The sequence below is a fragment of the Natrix helvetica genome, assembly GCF_964273705.1.
Source record: "Natrix helvetica genome assembly, chromosome: 2".
Classification (NCBI taxonomy): Eukaryota; Metazoa; Chordata; class Lepidosauria; order Squamata; family Natricidae; genus Natrix; species Natrix helvetica.
The window spans coordinates 81,579,473-81,601,667 of NC_138552.1; the positions used below are offsets into that span (position 1 = coordinate 81,579,473).

The 22,195-nt window shown below is 37.8% G+C and overlaps 1 protein-coding gene across 1 annotated transcript in view; it reads right to left on the minus strand.

Moving 5' to 3' along the window:
• Nucleotides 1–6,883: 6,883 nt before the first annotated feature.
• The window catches only part of TTC39B (tetratricopeptide repeat domain 39B), a 74,572-nt gene continuing 59,260 nt past the window's right edge, over nucleotides 6,884–22,195 (minus strand). Inside the window, exons 11-19 of the mRNA XM_081945544.1 lie at nucleotides 22,014–22,081; nucleotides 21,872–21,931; nucleotides 21,121–21,282; nucleotides 20,345–20,436; nucleotides 17,957–18,074; nucleotides 16,947–17,058; nucleotides 15,766–15,883; nucleotides 9,988–10,104; nucleotides 6,884–8,325 (exon numbers count right to left, since the gene is read on the minus strand). Coding sequence (XP_081801670.1) covers nucleotides 8,229–8,325; nucleotides 9,988–10,104; nucleotides 15,766–15,883; nucleotides 16,947–17,058; nucleotides 17,957–18,074; nucleotides 20,345–20,436; nucleotides 21,121–21,282; nucleotides 21,872–21,931; nucleotides 22,014–22,081 — 944 coding nt within the window. The 3' untranslated portion in view covers nucleotides 6,884–8,228. The remainder of the gene's footprint in view (nucleotides 8,326–9,987; nucleotides 10,105–15,765; nucleotides 15,884–16,946; nucleotides 17,059–17,956; nucleotides 18,075–20,344; nucleotides 20,437–21,120; nucleotides 21,283–21,871; nucleotides 21,932–22,013; nucleotides 22,082–22,195) is intronic.

Below are 22,195 nucleotides of genomic sequence, written 5' to 3' on the forward strand. Positions count from 1 at the left end.
CTTCCCAAGAAAAGTCCTAATCAACTTGAATAGATGTTTGAATAGGTGTTTAATTGACTAAGGCACTAAGCAAATAGGGAAGGAAAAGCAAATCTAAATCATCCCTAAAGCCACTTCTAGAGATTTGCCAGCAGGAATAGGGAGGATGCTATTCCCATCATCAGTTCTCCTGACACAGACCAATTGGTCAAGTTGACCTGCTGGGGGTTACAGAGTGAAATCTCAACAAACCGTGTTACCAGTGAATGGTTCTGAAATGGAATCACCTGGAGGCAGAACCAGACTGACTTCATCCAAGGAGGCTCCCATTCACTTTTTTCCTATGCCAGCATAACACTTCATTTCCCTTGTATTATAAGAGTGCAGTCTTGTATCAGAAGTGGTATTCAGCAGGTTCTGATAAGTTCTGGAGAACCCATAGTGGAAATTTTGAGTAGTTCATAGAACCAGTAAATATCACCTCTGACTGGCCCCCGACTGCAGTAATCTTCCCCTGGAGTAGGGAGGGAATGGAGATTTTACAGTATCCTTCCTTTGCCAGCCACACCATGCCCTCCAAGCCACGCCCACAGAACCGATAGTAAAAAAAATTGAATCCCACCACTGTCTTGTATCATTTGTGATGGAAGGCTAACAAAAAAAAGAATGGTGATACTACTGAGCAAACTAGCTATGAATATAATTTAATTTCTAACTTCTAAAGTTTGGTTGAACTGTTGTGGTTTTTATTCTACTGATAAGATATAAGACACATGTATTACATTAACAATGTATACTGGTGGTAATACAATATGAAAAACAATTTACATATAAAAGTGTTGGCTTATTGTGCTGATATTTTGAATGCTGAATGACCTTTATTGTCACAATCGCTCTAATCTTCTATGTATACCATAGTTGTGAATGAAATTAATCTTTCCTTTAAATAAAGGTTAAAAAAACATTTGGTGGCCTAGACATTGTCCTAGGCACACTAGGTTTAAATATATAATTGGATGAAATACTTGGACAGCATATATGTCACAGAATATTAGGATGGCCAAAATAACTAAGATTAAGGCTTCACTCCAGCACAATATCAACATACTTTAATGAAAGGAAAACATTCCTGTGATTTCTCAGATGTGGTGGAAAAAAACATTTTATCTGGTGGGCTGGAAGACAGAAGAGGAATTCTCAGACAATTATAGGTCTTAGCCCAAACTCTACAAAAGTTTGTAGATTAAGCCTATTGCAATGGTTAATGGGTTTTGTAACTTGCAATTAAAAACAAGTATTTTCCCATATAATATTTTTGATGTCAACATCAGCCAACATAAAACAGATTGGATTCCATAAGAATCTTCACATATGACTGAAAACAAGGTTTTCTATCTTCATTTGACAATCACGTTGTGTTTTACAATTTTATATTATATGGATGAGTTAAATCATAGCGAAGTCCTCATGCTGCTTGGTGTGAGAGAGAAAGGAGAACCGAAAATGCTCTTGGGTCTGTTGATCATTCCTACTGCAACAAATCCATATTGAGAACGGCTATGTTGTTCCTGAATTGGAACCATTCAGTGGTGGGATTCAAATAAATTAACAACCGGTTCTCTGCCCCTAATGATTTCTTTCAACAACCAGTTCACCAAACTGTTCAGAAAGTTAATAACCAGTTCTCCTGAAGTGGTGCGAACTGGCTGAATCCCACCACTGGAACCATTCAATATATTGAATAGTCACGTCTGAAATTCCAGAATGAACTTTGGTACAGTAGTCCTCGATCTGACAACTTTAGATGCTTGGGACTTCCACTCCCAAAATTTCCCCATCAGAATTGGAATTGATGTCCACACATCTTAAAGTTGCCAACTTTGAAAACATTCTGATATAGATACATAAGGTCAAGTTACCTGCTGTTCTATACACACATTAGAAGAGTGACATACCTGTTAAACAGAACATATGAAATTACGCATTAGGGACATGAGAATGTTAGCAGAAAGCTAAGGAAATCCATTTGGCTTTGTTAAGATTGCCACCTGCTGAGGAAAATCAAGCACAGCATTGCTCAAAGTTAATCATAAAGAAACTGAGAAGGAATGTTTTTAATTTAGTAACATTCCTTCGATTATTTCATCATCTGTAAAACTCTGGCTTTGGAAGTCCTGTCCATTATCAATAAAATGAAGATGATAATGGAAATGGGATCTGACTCAGTTCTATAGTTTCCACTGAGATCACCAGACTGATCTTGAGGCAAGCTTAACACAGAATCGGACTTACCAAAAAGTACCAAAGTCTTTGATAGAAGGGCTGTACAATTAACAAAACCCTAATTAGTGTTTGCTTAAGAATGAAAGCACCTCCGAATAGGAGCGTACAAATGACTCAAAATTTCAGGAGTAGGTAAAAATTCAGTCAGACCTAGTGAAGTATTTGGAATGGCAATACAGTCCCATAATCATAAACTTAGCCACAGCACTTCAGGTTTGCAAGTGTAAAACGACAAAATGTGTTCTCTAAACACGCCTTGGTATCAAAAATTAGGTAAAATGTCCATGGAAGAACAAATCACAACTTTGTAAGTCCAGTCTGCAGAAATTAATTTATGGATTCGTTTACAACACAAATGTTTAGGTATATCCTAAAATCTTTTAGGTATATTCTCATATGTGGTGTATTAATGGCAAGAATAAAAACAATGGATTTTGGTGCCAAAGTAAGATCTTTTACCATCAGCGAGCAACATAGATTGGAGTCAATATAGCTGACTCTGGGCTCCATATTATGCTTTGCATTTAAGAACCTTAAGATTTAAGGTTCAGGGAAAACCTGGGACCTTAAGAATTTTTCCACAATGAAAAGACTAGAAATGCAAGTTGCATTTTAAAACTCTCAAGAATTATATGCTAAATGTCAATTGAGAGAGCTTCTGACATTTGTGGTATATTATGTACAATACATAATTATTCAAAAACATTTTATTGACCTACAGATGATTTATACCAAAATGTTTTGAAGCACCATTTCTTTGGAATCTGAAATGCCTTATGGCTTATATCATACATGATCTTTAGGCAAATGTTTCCCTTGGGCAGCATTTTATGGAGACGATGCTTTACTGACTGTTCAAAGTTATAACTTCACTGAAAAAGTGACTTATAACTGCTATATCACTGTCATGTGATCAAAATTCAGATGCTTGGCAACTGACTCATGTTTATGACAGTTGCAATATCTTGTGGTCATGTGATCACCTTTTGCAACTTTTTGACAAGCAAAGTCAATGGGCAGCCAAGTTCACTTAACTGTCTTACTAATTTAATAACTGCAGTGATTCACTTAACTGTGGTAAGAAAAGTCGTAAATTGGGGGCAAAATTCACTTAAAAACTGTCTCACAGCAACAGAAATTTTGGGCTCAAATGTGGTTGTAAGTTGGGGTCTGCCTGTAGTAGTTTGGCTGCCTAGGACTATTAGCTCTTTTTGGTTCAGGTTTTATCTGTCATTAAGGAGGACAGCTTTAACATCATAGACTTTAGCAATGTTGCTTACTGAATATTGTTTAAATGCTATAAACTGTGAAAAAGCTCCCCCTCCCCAGTTTGAACAGTTCTTATTTGTTATCATATATTATGTTCTACGGCTCCATATGCAGGTATTCAGGAAAGAGAAGCAAAGCAATGTGTGAAAGCTTGTTGAGAATATTTATTTATTTATAGTTTCAATATACCATCACATTCCTAAAAATACTTTGGCAATTTTCTTGCAATTGAATATGCAACCTATTTAGTCATTCTGCAGAATTATTTAAATACATGTTTATTCTGTTGCCTATCACAGAAAGGCAGGATAACAAAACTTTGACAACTCACATGAAGGATTAGATATAATTTCTCTTCAAATTCTGCTCAATAAAACTACTGTAATTCTTGTGCTATACTGCAATCAACATTAAATCCTATGTATTCTTACTTAAAACTAAGCTCTGCTTAACCAAAATAGCTTTGTTTCCAAATAAATGTAGTTTACATTTTAGTTTATTCCATTTTTAAAACTAATTTGAGACAGCTTTACAAAATGCAGTGCAAACAAGACAAGAAAAATAGTAGCCAATTAACATCCACAGTAGTTGAATATTAAAACCAGTTCCAGAGCATGAATTATTATTTTGATAGAAGCTGGACTGTTTTGCTGCAATTAGCAATATTTCTAAATCTATTTAATATATCATTTCCTGGCCTCGATAACAGTGCAAGTCAAATGGGAACCACTGCCACTATAACTTACACGAACAAAATCCTTTTGTAACTTCTTTTATAAAAACATGTAATGTTTCCTAATGGTTCTATCAAAAGGTGGAAACAATTAGCTCTTACTAAAGGTGCAATGTAGAATGTGGATATCTAAGCAACATAACACTAAAAGAATTAGTGTTAATATAGATATTATAACCATAGAATAGTTGTAATATTTTAATGCAAAACTTATAGTTGGAGTAAAACAGATTTAAGCCTAACTGTATCCCTATGTTTAACATTCAGTTCTTTAAATCTAGAAATGACTACATTTTTACCATGCTCTTGTCTAACAGAATGTAATAAGTAACCTAGTGACACTCAAGAGTTCTGGATGGGAAACTCTGGACAAAGAAACAAACACAAGAATGGCAATTTGTTATGATAAATGAAGAATATTTTTGTTCTAGATGTATGAAAGATCCCTAGGCAAGAAATAATTAAATCTCTTTTTAAACACTTAAAATTTGTAATTAGTTGAAATAATGTATTAACCATGAATTGTGTCACACAGACTAAAAGTATAAAAGTCACATTTGCTCAGTTAAATTGGTTAGTTCTTTTCTTAATAAGAGTATAAGCATGTAGGAAAATTATATACAAAGTGTGCTTTTCTTCAAACTGGAAGGTGTTAAAAACTGAGTAAAAGAATAGATGGAGAAAAGATGATGGAGAAAAGATGATGTAGAACAAAGTATAGTAAAAAAGCAAAATGTCATTGCAATGAGCTAATAGGGAAAAATCCCATTCATATAAGAACTCGTGCTACAAAATCTAGAAGCAATTATCCTTGTGTTCCTATACTAGCTGCTTATGAACATGGACTTTGTGTGTGTCCATCAGTTTTGAAAATTTTAAAAAAACTAAAAGCACAGCTTTTCAATTTGTTTAGCAGCTGATAACATTTTAAATACAGAAAGACAAAGACAAGGAAAAAAAAACTAATCTCAAACAGATATAATCTCAAACAGATATAACAGGTATGAAACCAATAAATATCTTTCATAGACAGTTATGGTCATTAAATAGACATTCTTGATTAGTCACATTTTTATTCTTATGGGAAAACACTAAATCTAGACAGGTAACATTTATAAGTCCTCAAACATGGTCATTTGCCTCCAGACTCTGTGACATAAAATACTGCAACGTAACACATATAACATTAAAAAGAGACTAAGATGAAGAATAAAAATATTTAATTTCTAGTTACTGCAAAACATTTTTAAAAATCTGATCAAGACAATATGCTAAATAAACATTACGGATACCAATTTCATAAGAAATATGAAATTGGAATTTGAGAATTTTGCTACAATGTATGGAAGAAAATAGAATCAAACCTGCTGACCTCCAGTGTTAATGAAGGGCAGAGGTGATATTTAGCTGGTTCTCTCAGGTTCGGCCGAACCAGTAGCAACGGCTGTGGGAGGCTCCGCCCACTCATCCCGACGTAATGTGTGAGCACTTCACATGCGCAGGTGATGGTGCACATGCACAGATGAGGCGTGGGCGGGCGAAGCTAGTGTGCGCACAGACATTCACATTTGCGAACTGGTAGGAAAGGCAAGTGAATCCCATGATGAGGTGGGTATAAGATTCTTCAGAACATTAGCTGCACATTTTTATAGTGCAGCAATGGCGAACCTTTTGGGGTTCCCGTGCCAAAAGCGGGGGGAGCGCAAGGGGGTCGTACGCAGGCGTGCCATACCCATAATGCTATGCGTGCGACCCCCCCTTGCGCATGCACACAAACACACCCTGCGCATGCGTATGACCACTCCCTTTTGGCACACGATAGACCTGTTTTTCACCCTCCCCAGGCTCGAGAAGCTTTCAAGGAGCTGAGCTTGAGGAGGGTGAAAACAGCCTCCCCCACCCTCCCGAGGCTCTTTGCTGTCTCTCGGATTGCACTGGGGGAGAAGCATTTGCAATCGGTGTCTGCCCTGCCCACTTCCCCCACGGCAGCTTCTCCTTCTTCTGGCTGCTCCAGCATCCCAGCCAGAAGCAGCACTGTGACAGCCGCTCGGGGTGAGGGGGCGGCGGTGGCAAACATGGACAAGGTTTTCCCTCCCTCCCCACACGAGCGGGCTGCTTGCACGGCTCTAGCCCGCGGCTGTAATGAAGATCTGCAGTCCGGAGTGCTGCTACTTCCAGCCGGGATATATTCTGCCAGACCGTTGGTGGCGTCTTTATGCGGGTAGCTCACCTCCCTGCCAGCAGCTCATCCAGCATCCCAGCTGGAAGCAGCAGCGCAACAGTTGCTGTTACCAGGGGCGAAGGGGTGGCGGTGGAGAGAATGGGTGACCACCGCCCCTTCATCCTCTCCCCAACAGCGGCTGTTGCGCTTCTGCTTCCAGCTGGTATGCTGGAGGAGAGGTGAGCTACCCGCATAAAGACACCACCGAGGGTCTGGCAGAATATATCCCGGCTGGAAGAAGCAGAGCAACAGCAAAGGAGTAGCGATGGCAAGGATGGGCGGTCCCAGGCGTCCCTCCCTCCCCCCCCCCCGCCTGAGCAGACTTCTTCAGAGCTCCAGCCTGCAGCTCTGATGAGGATCCGCGGTCCGGAGCGCTGCCGCTTCCAGCCGGGATATATTCTGCCAGACCCTCGGCGGCATCTTTATGCGAGTAGCTCGCCTCCCCGCCAGCAGCTCCTTCGCCAGCATCCCGGCTGGAAGCAGAAGCGCAACAACCACTGTTGGGGAAGAGACAAAGGGGCGGCAGTCGCCCATTCTCGCCACCGCCACCTCTTCGCCCCTGGTAACAGTGACTGTTGCGCTGCTGCTTCCAGCCGGTGGCTGCCCGGTTGCTTCTATGCAAGAAGCCCACTCAGGGGGGGAGGGAGGGAAGCCCTGACCACAGCTCTACTAAAAAGCAATGGCCAGGAACCCCTCTCTGTGTCTTTTGGCACGCGCGGCCATTGCTCTTCCTGTTGCTGGTTTTTGGTGTGCATGCGTGCCAGGAACCAGATCACCAAATGGCCGACATGCATGTGCACCCTGGAAACAAAAAGATCATTTTCCTAGCGTGCGCATGTGCACCGGGCGGCTCCACTTCTGCTTTCTGGCACGCCAATGCGTGTCAAGACCAGCTGGCTGCTGCGCCCGAACCCGGAAGAGGAACTGGTGATGGCTCCGCGTGCCAGAAGAAATGGCTCTGTGTGCCACTTCTGGAACGCGTGCCATAGGTTCGCCACCACGGTTATAGTGAATTCCCTGTAACATTGCTGAATTAAATAGATATAATGGAACAAAAAACTGAAACATTTCTATTGTTTGGTTTTTGCTTTACTATAACCCTTTTCACTGAGAAATATTTTCTTTCTATATTTTAAAAACACTCCTAGGTTATTGAACAAAACTTGAAGTCCTTTCCTAACTATCTTTAGAGATTGGGTCAGGGTATTGCACTGAATGCAAGCTAACATTCATGAAATGACTTGAAGCATTATTTTTGCTACAGTATGGTAATTTGGTCTTTGGTATGTAAAACTAAGCTTCAAATCCAGATACAGCATCTAGGGCTACCAGCAGCCATTTTTTAAAAATCCTATTACATAATAAAGGTATTGCAGAAATACAAGCCTTTATGCTGAAACTATTACCAAACGTATTCTATAGTTTCATGCATAAACAATATTAGTATTTCCATAAAAAAATAAATGTTTGAATTACTCTTTATTGTACCAGCAATTTTTAATATTCCCCTATTGTTTCAAGCATTAATCTTTCTATAAATAAAATAAGTTTCCTCTTAAATGTTAAGCAGAAATATGGAAATGAAACATAGAAAAAAGAAGCATTCACAATGATGAGGCAGACATTCAATTATCACAAATGATAGAAAATATAAACTACATTTTTGTTACATAATTTACATGATTTTGTAGGCTTTTAAACATTAACTTGTACAGACATGTTAGACATCAACTTCAGAAGGCATCATGGTGTTGGAGCAGGAGTCACTTTCATACTGCTAAGTGCTGCATGGATTCTGAAATGTAATCTGGATTCCATGGAATAGTCCTTGTAATTGTTTCTACAAAAGAACATTCAGTTTATTTGATCATTTTCCATGCCCCAACCAGTCCAATAAAATCAAAGAGAGAAATTTATGGATGAGATTTTTCCAGTAGAAATATTTTACAGGCAGTCCTCGACTTACAACCACAATTGAGCTCAAAATTGAAGTGGGAAATTTGTTAAGTGAGTTTTGCCCCATTTTATGATTTTTCTTGCCACATTTGTTGAATTAATCCCTGCAGTTGTTCAATTAGTAACTATTAGTTGTTAAGTGAACCTGGCTTTCCCATTGACTTTGCTTGTCAGAAAGTCACAAAAGATGATCACAAGACCCTGTGACATTGCAACTGTCATAAATATGAACCAGTTGTCAAGCATCCAAATGTAAATCACATGACCATAAAGATACTGCAATGGTCATAAATGTGAAAATTGCTCATAAGTCAATTTTTCAGTGTTGTTGTAACTTTGAACAGTCACTAAACAAACTGTTATAAGTCGAGGACTACCTGTATGTTTTAAATTTTAAGCATGCTGCTGGCTAGAGAATTCTGGGACTTGAAGTCCACCCATCTTAAAGTTGGCAAGGTTGTGAAACACTGTTCTAGACTATGCCCTGTCCTAATCCATACACTCTCATTATCCAACATTCTCTATTAGTTCTTGCTCAAATACAGAAATCCCACCTTAATTTTTACTCTCAAATATCTAAGTTTCAATTTTCCTAGTAATCAGAAGGTCATATTTTAGTTTACAAGATCTTCTAGAAGAAACGGTCTAGGGTTTCCTACCTAGGCAGGGGGTTGGACTAGAAGACCTCCAAGGTCCCTTCCAACTCTACTATTGTATTATTGTATTGTATTATTGTATTAAACCTTTCAAATTTAATGTCAGTTCTCCTATTTTCAGTTCAGAAAGTGTGTTCTTCAACTGTTTTCTCCATTGGGCTCCTGCAACAGCTTTTATACTTTTGGCATTTGTGCAAACTTCTCTTTAATGTAGAAGTAGCTTAATCATTTGGAAATACAGTTTGATCTCTTGTGTCAAGAGGTAAGTATATAAATGTTTCCTGTTTTTTTTTCAATCAGAAAGATATCTTGAACCAAACTATATATATGTATGTATGTATGTATGTATGTATGTATGTATGTATGTATGTATGTATTTATGTTACAACCCCTGGTATGACTAAATATGGGAGGAAGGTCACTACTCCCTCTTTCTGTCCTTTGGCTTATCACAAAGTTTGTGATAAGCCAAAGGACAGAAAGAGGGAGTAGTGACCTTCCTCCCGTATTTAGTCATACCAGGGGTTGTAACATAAATACATACCTATTTCCCTGGCTCAACTGATAAGGAAGAGAACCCGTGGCTTAGTGGTTAAGACTCCTGCCTAAGATATATACAGCCCAGGTTCTAATCCCAGTAAGGGTATGGCTAGCTGATGAGAGCTAATTAGCTCGAAATAGATCTATCCTAGTCTCCCTTTATTTATTTATCAGTACAATTACAACATATATATATATACATACATACACACACACACACACACACACACACACACACATATACATACATATATATATTACTGTAACTATTTTAAAGTATTTAAGCAAGCTGAAATCAATATATTTTATATATTTATTGATTATAGTTGTATAAAATAATTACTACTTACTTTGCAGCTTCTATAAATCTTACAGCTTTTTCTCTTTCATCCTGTTGTTTATAAAGAAGACCCAATTCAAACGTTGAATATGGAGCTAAGTAGGTATCATACTTTAATTGCTTCTCACTAAAATGCAAATAGACATATCATTATTAAGGACAACAAAAATGGTTTGTTAAAACTCTTATTTGAATATATCTATAAAAAATTACAAGTTACATTAGCTATCTTATGTATTTCTTAAACCATGTTTATACAGGTGAAACTTTAAAAATTAGAATATCGTGCAAAAGTTCATTTATTTCAGTAATGCAACTTAAAAGGTGAAACTAATATATGAGATAGACTTATTATATGCAAAGCAAGAGAGTTCAAGACGTGATTTGTCATAATTGTGATGACTTTGGCTTACACCTCATGAAAACTCCAAATCCACAATCTCAGAAAATTAGAATATTGTGAAAAGGTGCAATATTCTAGGCTCAAAGTGTCCCACTCTAATCAGCTAATTAAGCCATAACACCTGCAAAGGGTTCCTGAGCCTTTGGGATGCCTTAGGGGGGCGGTAAGAGGCAAGGGGGGCAGCAGGGGGGCAATAAGAGGGAAGGGGGAGGCAGAGGAGTGCTGGAGGTGGCCTCCTCTAGCGGGCCATTCAGAACCACTTCGTTCACTCACCCCCGCCCATCCAGAAGCTGCTCGATCGCTCGCTCCCCTCGCCCATCTGCACTATGCTATCCCTGCCCACCACTCACTGATTGGCTGGCTCACCAATCACCCCGCCCGCCTCTAAGAGCCCTATCTAAACCCAGTTACCTTTTTTTCTGCTTGGCTTTCTATAGATAGGGCTCTTAGAGGCAGGTGGGATGATTGGTGAGCCAGCCAATCAGTGAGCAGTGGGCAGGGCTAGCATAGTGTGGACGGGCGGGGGGAGTGAGTGATCAGAGGCCACTTCGCCTCCCTTCGCTCCCACTTTGTCTTGATGAGGTTGCTGCAGCTGCCGAGCGTGGACGGACGGAGGTAGCCAGAGCAGCGGGGAAGCCCGGGCGGGTGGGTGAGCGAGCAAGAGAGCTGTCTGATCCTCCATTGCTTGCCCGCCCGGGCCGCTCTGGCTACCTCCGTCCGTCCGTGCCCGGCAGCTGCAGCGATCTCATCAAGACAAAGTGGGAGGCGAAGGGGCCTCGGTGGCCTGCCTGATCCGCCTTCGCTCGCTCGCTATTTTGCCTGCACGGGGTGCCTCGGCGGAAGTCCTTTGCTGGTGGCCAGACCTCCCCTCCCTGGGGTGACGGCCCATCCATGCTCACCGTCTCAGTAGCACTGCAATGAGAGGGAGTGAGTGAGAGTGAAGGGTGGGGGAAAGCAGCAGAAAGGGTGGGGGCTCCGCATTACCCCCCACCTGAGCCTTCCCAGAGGAGGTGGGGCTGGGGAATGTGTGGCGTGGGGCACTGTCTTGGGTGGGACTAGATGACCTCTGGGGGTACCAACCGACCCCTCTGACTCTGGAGACCAGAAGCAAGAAACACACACACAGCAAAAGTATCTGGTTTTTAATATAATCCTCCTTAGTGCTTGGAGAAAAAATAAGAGGAACATTTGGACATACATTTTGAATTAACTTGGGAAGAAAATTGCTAAAATCACTTTTAGCTGTGTTCTGCATTAAGGATTCATGCAGTAGCATTTCTTGTTGAATTAGCAGAGTAATATTTACAACAGCCAGCTAAGATAGTTTTATCTGTCTTATAATGTGCGTGGGTAGAGGACTTAGGCATAAGTGCAATGTTTGCCTGTGATTATATAATAAATTCACAGCTTGTACATTTGAATTAGATGTTTTTCAATTCATGTTTAACCTATACTTGATACACTTGTATTCAATACATAAGGTGTTAATTATGTCAATGGAAGAGATAGGAAACTGCATTAGTAATATATATGTCAATGTTTTGATTTGTACTAAAATGTTTAGTTTAAAGACGTTATAAGGAATCACAAATATGAGTGTGGAAAATGTAATGTAGTTGTGACCCTTTACATGAGTTGTATTGGGAAAAATTAAAAAAATCATAATAATAATAATAATTAAAAAAATAATGATTCCCCAAAGAGGTAAAAGGCTACATTTTGCTAGAGTTATTCTTTGCTTCCAAACTGAGAAAGGGGATTGGACTCCATTGTCTATATTTCCCTTTCCATCCCCATGGTTCTTTAGTGAAAATTATAACCCAAGAACATATAGATCTGTTAAAATGTTCCCATCCTCACTTTCCATATTGGGAATCCCTAGGTACCATGCAATAATCTCATCAAATAATTCAAGCAAATGTTGGTGACATTGAGCTGAAGCCAAAATTCAAGAAATCGTACCAAGAGTTTTGGTTACAGAAAGAAATTTCTGATCGCTATCCTGCACTATGGACAGTGGTTAAGAAGCTCCTTGTGGCATTTCCAACATCATATTTGGTGGAACGTGGCTTCAGTGTGGTCATCCAACTTCTCTTCAAGCAAAGAAAATGACTCCAGATTACTGAATGTGGTGATTTAAGACTCCTGCTAAGTGACTTAAAACCAGACATTGGGAAACTGGTATCACTTCCTCAAGCCCATCCATCACATTAAGAATTTACTGAACAGTAAAGTAGTTACTAAATTTTACTAAGTTTACTAAGTTACTAAGGTTCTTGATAAATGACTATCAGACTTTGAAAACCTGGTATCACTGGATCATGTTCAACAATTTTGTTGAATTAACTAACTACAAAGGTTTTTCAATTGGATTTTGAATAAATGTGCAATTAATTGTTACAGTTTTGAATTTTACTGTTACCATCTTTATTCCGTCATTCAAACCACCCAGTCACATGACTCCCCCAGCCACGCCCATCAAGCCACGCCCACAGAACTGGTCGTAAAAAAATTTGAATTCCACCACTGGGTGGGGGGCACTGAGGATCAGTTTGTAACACCAAGGGGGCGGTGGACTGAAAAAGTTTGGGAACCACTGCTTTAAATGGTCTCTCATTCTGTTTCAGTAGGAATCACAATCATGGGAAAGACTGCTGACCTGACAGTTGTGCAGAAAACCATCATTGACATCCTCCATAAGGAGGGAAAGCCTCAAAAGGTAAGTGCAAAAGAAGTTGAATGTTCCCAAGGTGCTATATCAAAGCCCATTAATAAAAAGTTATGTGGAAGGGAAAAGTGTGGAAGAAAAAGGTGCACAAGCAGCAGGATGACCGTAGCCTGGAGAGGATTGTCAGGAAAAGGCCATTCAAAAGTGTTGGGGACTTTCACAAGGAGTGGACTGAGGCTGGAGTCAGTGCATCAAGAGCCACCACACACAGACGGATCCTGGACATGGGCTTCAAATGTCGTAGTCCTCTTGTCAAGCCGCTCCTGAACAACAACGTCAGAAGCGTCTTACCTGGGCTAAAGAAAAACAGACCTGGTCTGTTGCTCAGTGATCCAAAGTGCTCTTTTCTGAAGAGAGCAACTTTTACATCTCATTTGGAAACCAAGGACCCAGAGTATGGAGGAGGAATGGAGAGGCACACACTGCAAGATCCTTGAAGTCCAGTGTGAAGTTTCCACAGTATGTGTGGATTTGGGGAGCCATGTCATCTGCTGGTGTTGGTCCACTGTGCTTCATTACGTCCAGGGTCAACGCAGCCTTTACCCGGAGATTTTGGAGCACTTCATGCTTCCTTCCACAGACGAGCTTTATGGGGATGCTGACTTCATTTTCCAGCTGCCCACACTGCCAAAAGCACCAAAACCTGGGTCAATGACCGTGGGATTACTGTGCTTGATTGGCCAGCAAACTCGCCTGACCTGAACCCCATAGAGAATCTATGGGGCATTGCCAAGAGAAAGATGAGAGACATGAGACCGAACAATGCAGAAGAGCTGAAGGCCGCTATTGAAGCATCCTGGTCTTCCATAAATACCTCAGCAGTGCCACAGGCTGATAGCTTCCATGCCATGCCGCATTGAGGCAGTAATTGCTGCAAAAGGGGCCCAAACCAAGTACTGAGTACATATGCATGCTTATACTTTTCAGAGGTCCGATATTGTTCTACAGTATGTACAATCCTTGTTTTATTGATTGCATGTAACATTCTAATTTTCTGAGATTGTGGATTTGGGGTTTTCACGAGCTGTAAGCCATAATCATCACAATTATGACAAATCATGGCTTGAACTATCTTGCTTTGCATGTAATGAGTCTTATCTCATATATTAGTTTCACCTTTTAAGTTGCATTACTGAAATAAATGAACTTTTGCACGATATTCTAATTTTTTGAGTTTCACCTGTATATTTTGGTAGGAAAGTTTTAAATTCCAATAGAGGACAGCCAACATGGACAGCTGAAAAGAAGGAACTATGCACCAGAAGTTTTATGATCCATTTGACTGGTGAAGTTTTATCTACGCAGGGAAAACTTTCAACTGCTCGGTTGAACAGAAATTTTGTCAGAAAAGAAAGCATTGGGGGGGGGGGGGACTACCCAAAGTTACTGGTAATTGGAATAAAAAATGTTAACCGCTAACTAAATACATAAACAAACTCTAAGCAAGTCATATTTGTGCCATCCCATAAACTAAAGGTGAAAATTATTATCCATGCAGGCAGTGGTTAGATGACTTGACCTGATGAATATGGGATGATATCATGAACTCACTGTTTAGGTTTTTTTTTTCCTTTGTGTGTCAACGCCAGCCTCAGCATCTTATAGACACCAAGAAGCTTTGCACCTAATGATGGATGAAAATCCATCTGGATGGAAAGCCATTTATAGTTAAATATATATGAGGCAGAAGGGTAAGCAAGCATTCCATATATGTGCCTGAACAGTTCCTGTCCCTTTTTCCTATTTTCCAATACAACCATGAATACAAGAGAAAATACAATACAATACAATACAATAGAAGAGTTGGAAGGGACCTTGGAGGTCTTCTAGTCCAACCCCCTGCCTAGGCAGGAAACCCTATACCGTTCCAGACAAATGGCTATCCAACATCTTCTTAAAGACTTCCAGTGTTGGGGCATTCACAACTTCTGGAGGCAAGCTGTTCCACTGATTAATTGTTCTCACTGTCAGGAAGTTTCTCCTCAGTTCTAAGTTGCTTCTCTCCTTGATTAGTTTCCATCCATTGCTTCTTGTTCTGTCCACAGGTGCCTTGGAGAATAGCTTGACTCCCTCTTCTTTGTGGCAACCCCTGAGATATTGGAACACTGCTATCATGTCTCCCCTAGTCCTTCTTTTCATTAAACTAGACATACCCAGTTCCTGCAACCGTTCTTCATATGTTTTACTCTCCAGTCCCCTAATCATCTTTGTTGCTCTTCTCTGCACTCTTTCTAGAGTCTCCACATCTTTTTTACATCGTGGCGACCAGAACTGAATGCAGTATTCCAAGTGTGGCCTTACCAAGGCATTATAAAGTGGTATTAACACTTCACGTGATCTTGATTCTATCCCTCTGTTGATGCAGCCTAGAACTGTGTTGGCTTTTTTGGCAGCTGCTGCACACTGCTGGCTCATATTTAAATGGTTGTCCACTAGAACCACTAGAAAAATGTCTCAGATCCCTTGGCTTTTTTCCCCCACTGATTTTGTCAGCTAGGGAAAAATGTGGAAGAATAAAGTCAGACACTAACTTAGGGAAAGATACAAATATGTCTCTTAAATGCTACATTCTAATGGCTTTAATTGAAGCATTCTAATAATTTTTTTCTGTGTTACTGAATATTATTGCATCTTAAAATTCTGTTCCCAATGTTTACCTTTGAATAACTTGGCTGAAACAGAGTTCTGCTTGCAAGAGTCTTCCTAAATGCTTCAAACACAATCCTTTTAGTAGCTGTAACAAACATACATCATCCATGTAATATTCAGTGTGATCTGAAAATTAAACATAAGCGAGTTTAAAATGTTATAATGAAAGTTGTGAATACAACAAATTGTCAAATACTGTAATTAACAGTTTTTATATCTATTTTTAAATCTATTATATATAGTAACAAAATTAATAAAAATATTGTTTAGTAATATTTAATTCCAGTATAAAGCAAAATATCTATAAAGTATATCTTAATACTGGAATGTTCCAAAATAAAGCAAATCTTCTATCATTCTCCCACTTCCCTTCCTTAATTCATATTCAATTATTGGTCAAAATGACAGCTGCAGAAAAAGACACAGTATTAAACATGTGAGAAATCATGAAAATAGGTCTATTAATTGCTATTTTTAAAAAGATGAATTTAATATTTTAAATACTATTTAGTATTTATTTATATAGCCTTGAAATATGTGATAATTTAGTTGATACAGAGTCTCCCTGCATAATTTTTTTATTGCATTTGCTACCTGTAATAGAAGATTGAAGCAAAATGTATCATCAGTCTTGCTTTGAAAACCATATTTCTGTTGTACTCGGAAGATCTTTTGTATTATTATTTACAACAAGAGTTCTCCAACCCTTTGTTATTGCATGTTTAGAATTTTAAAATCCACACTAACCAGGCTCAATCAACATCTATTGTCACAACAAAACCTTGCTCTTGTTTCATATTTACTGCCAACCAACTTAAGACTATATAACCTTTGAAAGAATGAAAAGTATAGTTAACAAGAGGATTTTTTTCCTAGAATGTGGAAAACTGAGCTTATTAATATTCTAAATACAATTTTTATGTATGTGAGTGTATGTATGTATAAAATATGACCCTTGCTTAACGTTATCAAGCAAAAGCAATGTGTAACAGTAGGATTTATCAATGTGAGTTTCTATGGATTCATCAGAATTGGGAGTGTATGAAAAGAACAGGTATTTATTATAGCATCCAATAAATAAAATATATGTTTATTAAATTCAAATGTGTCTCTTCTTCATGGAATATTTAAATATACTCAGTTACATTTATTTTGTAGTTTGTATCTTATAAATCAACGTAAAACTCACGGGTTTCATTTTTTAAAATTGTTTCTTCTTTTTCAATAGTTATTAACATATTTTCAGTGAAGTCAGCTCTCTTTCCAAGAACTGAAAACCCACTCCAGACATACATCATTTCCTGAGAAAAAGAAATCATTGAATGAAAAGTACTTATTTACAATAAGTTTTCTATTTACTTCTGAATAAAGCTAGATGTTCAGCATTTAGCATTAATATTTCTTTCAGTGTAAATTAATAGCAGAACTTTAAAATGTAACAAATATATTCTCCGAATCTAACTAAAAAGAAATTATTAATATAAAGGAAGCAGATATTAAGATGATACACATCCTGAAAAATTGCAAATTAAAAATTAATACTTTTTCAGTAAAAAATGCCAGATTTTAATTTTCGTATTTGTCCTCTTGAACCTCTTCCTGTTTGGAAACTGGAATAAAAATCTAAGTATACAAATACTCATATAACTTACTTGCAGCACGAATCTATATTTATGAAATATTAAATGATAAAATATTTTATAAATAGGATCATGTTTATTATAATTGTAGCAGCCTGTAAATTATAGATGCTTCCTTTAATATTTATTATGTAACTTGGCTCATAACAAAGACTGAAATTGGATAGATCCTGTATTTATGTATCTCCAAAGTTTTAGGGAATGAGCTTGGCAGACATATTACATTATTAATTAGAATATATATTCTGCACAATTTGCTAATAATTTATGTTCAACACCTAGCCTCTCAAGAATTGGAAATATTATAATTCACATGGCAAGCAACAGTACATTGATATATAAGTTCCAGTAAGATCACACAGTTCTAAGTTTATCTTACAATGTTTAGGACATGTCAATAGATAGGTTTCTTCTATGCTTTATCTAATAAATAAATTAGGCTTTCCATGATAAAGCTAAATGGGAATCTAATTTTCCTTAGTTATGTACAATACATACACACAAACACATATTTACTCTGTCACTCAAAAGATGATTGAAGTAAGTCTGCTGTAAATACCAGAGCAGGCACTATTAGTTTCACAGGAGAGGTCCCATAGCGTCGTGCTTTTCTCACAGCAAACTTTTCAGTTGGGATAGATTTTCCTGCAATTCTTTGCTTTAGGCCTTCTACTTGCCTACAAGAGGAAAAACAATACTTTCTTTAGACACAGAGAGCTCACATTGTTGACTTTTGCTTTACTGATTCCATTTTAGCAATCCCTAAACCTATAATAAGTTCTACTGAATAATAAACCCTAGAGAGATATTTTAGTTTTAGTTTATAATATTTATTACTTGTTGTATAATTTTAGAAATAAAAATGGAAGAGTATCACAGAAAATTATAGCAAATTAAAATGATGAAAGTACATTAAACACAACAACATAGATCAAATGAAACTTTGAATGAACAGATGAGTCTTTAAAAGATATAGAAAAATGAAAGCAGAGTTTCTCAACCTTGGTAACTTAAGACATGTGGATTCAACTCCCAGAATTCCCCAGCCAACATGTTCTGAGAAAATTCTGAGAGTTGGGAAATTCTGGGAGTTGAAGTCCATACATTTTCAAGTTGCCAAGTTGCTCTAAAGAATCAGTGCCAACCCTAGTAGAATTCCATAATCATGGTATCTCCAGGTAGGAAGACCTCATTATAGAACATAAACTTCATCTCAAAAATGTGCAAGAAAGCAATGAAAGAGACAGGAGATCAAGAACAAAAGAAATTATCACTGGAAAGGAAAAAGGATTAAAACAATCAATCCAATCTGATAGGTGAAGTGAGTTGAAATCATTCATTTAGATCCTTGTAATAAAGGTTTGTGAACAACATTTAGCTTATTGTCTAGTAGACAGGAAGCTTTTCAAACATGCTTGACAAATGCTTCCACAGTAGTAAATCTAAAAATTTATTTGAAAAGTTACAATGTAAAAAATGTGAGTCTTTTTTAGGCTCTCTTTTCGTATATTTGGAAAAGAAAACGATAAGATTGTTATGAAAGCATTCCAACTAATAAACCATATACAAGGAAAGAACAGAGATTCCTAAGATGTCTCATGTTTACCGTATTTTTCAGAGTATAATACGCACCTTTTTGCCTCAAAAAAGAGGCTGAAAATCTGAGTGCGTCTTATACATCGAATACCGCATTTTTTTTGCCTCCCGAAGCCCTGTCCCTTCACCAAAATGGCTGTGTATACCCTTATGGAGGCTTTCAGAGAGCTCCTGGGGGCTGGGGAGGGCAGAAATGAGCAAAAAATGGGCTGTTTTTTGCCCCCCCCCAGCAGTACTCTATAAGCCTCCATAAGGCTATGCATGCAATTTTTTTGACAAAAAACGGGCCCGTTTTCATAAGAAACATGCCTTTTTTGCTCATTTTTGGCCCGCCAGGAGCACTCTGCAAGCCCCCCCCCAAGGCTGTTCATGCCTTTTTTAAAAAAAACGGGCTGTTTTCGTGAAAAATGGGCCGTTTCTGGGAGGTTTGCAGAGTGCAAAAACTTTTTTTTCCCTTTTGGAAAGCTCTTTAACTGATTGATGAGAATTACATTGATCAAGTGCTGTGCCAGCAGAAAGAAAGTCTTAGGTACTGCAGATTGTCAGCGATTTCCTTCTCCAGCACATGGATAAATACACCTGGAAATATATACCTATCTACCTACTCTCTCTCTCTCCCCCTACCTATCTACTGTATTTCTCCCCCCCCCCATCTACCTATGTACCTACCTACTCACTCTTTCTCCCTACCTAATTACTGTATCTCTCTCTCTCTCTTGATGCGTCTTATACTCCGAAAAATACGGGTATATGTTTTCAAAAGTGGCAAATCTTATTGAATTACATGCAACTGTATCGACAGCACAATTTGTAAGGGCCAAAGTATGCAATTTGATTAATAGAATGACAACAAATTCATGCAAGGAAGTCCAAGTATTTTACTTTAATGAAGCTAATTTCCCAAATTTTAAAAGTTAAGTCAGGAACTTTCTAGCAGAATGGAGCAAAAACTTGATTTTAGTAACAAATATGTGCAGTCTTAGATGCAATATGGATTCCCCTAAAATGTCGCATGAGAGATCAGCAGATTTCTCACATTGGATGTGAAAACTTTTAATTAATTATCTCTAGATAACCAAGATAAGGTACTGGTTGGAAGAGGAATGGCTGAAACATTTTTTTAACTAAGGGTAGGACATGTCTAGAATTTATTTTATATGCCATCATTCACTCTAGAATATAAATTCAAGTGGCAGAGAAAGCTCCCCCCCCTCCAACCATAAGGTTATAAATAAATTATCAAATGAACAGTTTTGAGGCAATGATAGTAGGCAAAAACCATGAAATTTTCAAGATATATAGCTTAAAAGATCAAGTTTTAAATAAATTCTTTTCTTTTGGAAAGTATTACCGAAACAAAGCTACAATATCTTCTCCTGTTGTTTTCACATCAGCATCAGGAAGCATACACAAAATGGCAGCTTTCTGGAACACATATATTGCCTAGGCAAAATAGAATAAAAATATTCAATATATAGTTTCTTACAACACATCTGATTACAGTTGTTTCCTTGTACATACTGTGTGATCACAGAAGTATTAAGCCAAATTATTGTTCCATTAAAATTACCCTCAAAGTTTGTGTTACACAAAAGCACAGGTGCCTGTGGTAAGCAAAAGGGGAGATAGTAGATGACACAGATTCATGACACCACTAGTGTCTCTAATTATCTACTTGCGTCAGACATCTTGTACATAATTGTATTATTTACCTGATGACATAAGTAATTAATTGTTTTGACATAATTGTGACTTCTTAGAAATGCCCATGTTTAAGATGCCTTTTTTTGGCAATGTGAATGAGGTTATAGGAAAAAGCAAGGGGCCATCTTACTGAAAAAATAATCATAAATGTGGAATTTGTTACACAGTTGTCTAGCAATTATATATATTACGTTACATATTTGTCTAGCAAAGTATTTTTTTTCTCAGTGGTTGTTACTATAATTTCCACTTTGCCAATTTCCCAGTTTCCCTAAAAATCAGTTACAATTAACGATTTCCTTTAAACAAATGTCGAGCTGAATGACTTTTGAGTATTTAACCCAGGGAGGCTTTTTTGATGGTACATTGTATAAGCATGAAGTGCTCTCACCACTTCACAGCAGTACTGGGTTACCCATTTACCTTTGACCACCTGCTTTCTTTGCAAAGCAGATCTGCATACCGATATGCTTGAAGCCAGTTCTGTTGGAAGGAGTAACACCACATCAGTTCCCAGTAGCAGAGATGATGGATCTGTTTCCACTCTTGCTGAGCAGCAATGCACTCCAGGAATGTTACCTCAGCCTGGAATTTAAAAGGAAAAAAAAGTCAAACCGTATAAAAGTAAACTTCTCGTTCAAATTATGGCCTTTTATTTTCATTTTGTATAAAAAGATAGATAATATAATATAATGAACTTCATGGTTCATTATTTTAGACTATTCAAGCAAACATTAATTAATTGCCAGTGAAATAAGCCTGTGTAAAAGTTTTAAGACGGCTTTATAACAATGGTCATGTTTAGCAAGAAAAAAATCAATATATTTGATTCTTACCTAGGTTAAACTTTTATGAGGGTTTGCCATCTCACATGAAAAACTGAAAATATGAGGACTTGCTTCTTATGAAAGTAAACTTTAACAATGATATTGATATTCCCTAACTTGGTGGAGTAACTTCTGTTTTTTGTTTTGTTTTGTTTTTGGCTCTTTCCACTGTCAAATGTTATTACTGAAGTTGATCATTATGAGCATTTTACCACACAGTGCTCAAGTTTTCTTTTTCCCCCTCCATTTTTCCCTTCTTTGATTCTTTTAAAGCTTGTGAGCAAGATTTTCTTATAACTAACGCAGAACCTCAGTTTTTATTTTAAAAAGGGGCAATCTGCTGTTACCTTTTCAAAATTTCCTTTCAATATGTTGATTCTGGCATCGTAAAACAGAATGATGGCACCCTTGGAAAAGATTGCAACTTTGTTAGTAAGGTAGAAGTGTTAACCACAGTAAAAAATACTTAACAATGCGAAATCATAAAACCTTTGAGAACTTCTGAAGATAAGGTTGAAGGAGAGCCTCTGCTTCAATGAGATTGGCTTCCCCTGTTCCTGTAGAAATATCAACATCCTCTCTCAGTATTGATGACGATATAATACATTGATTCATACAAGCTAATTAATACATATAGTATTATTAGAAAACAATACTTAATATATAGTATT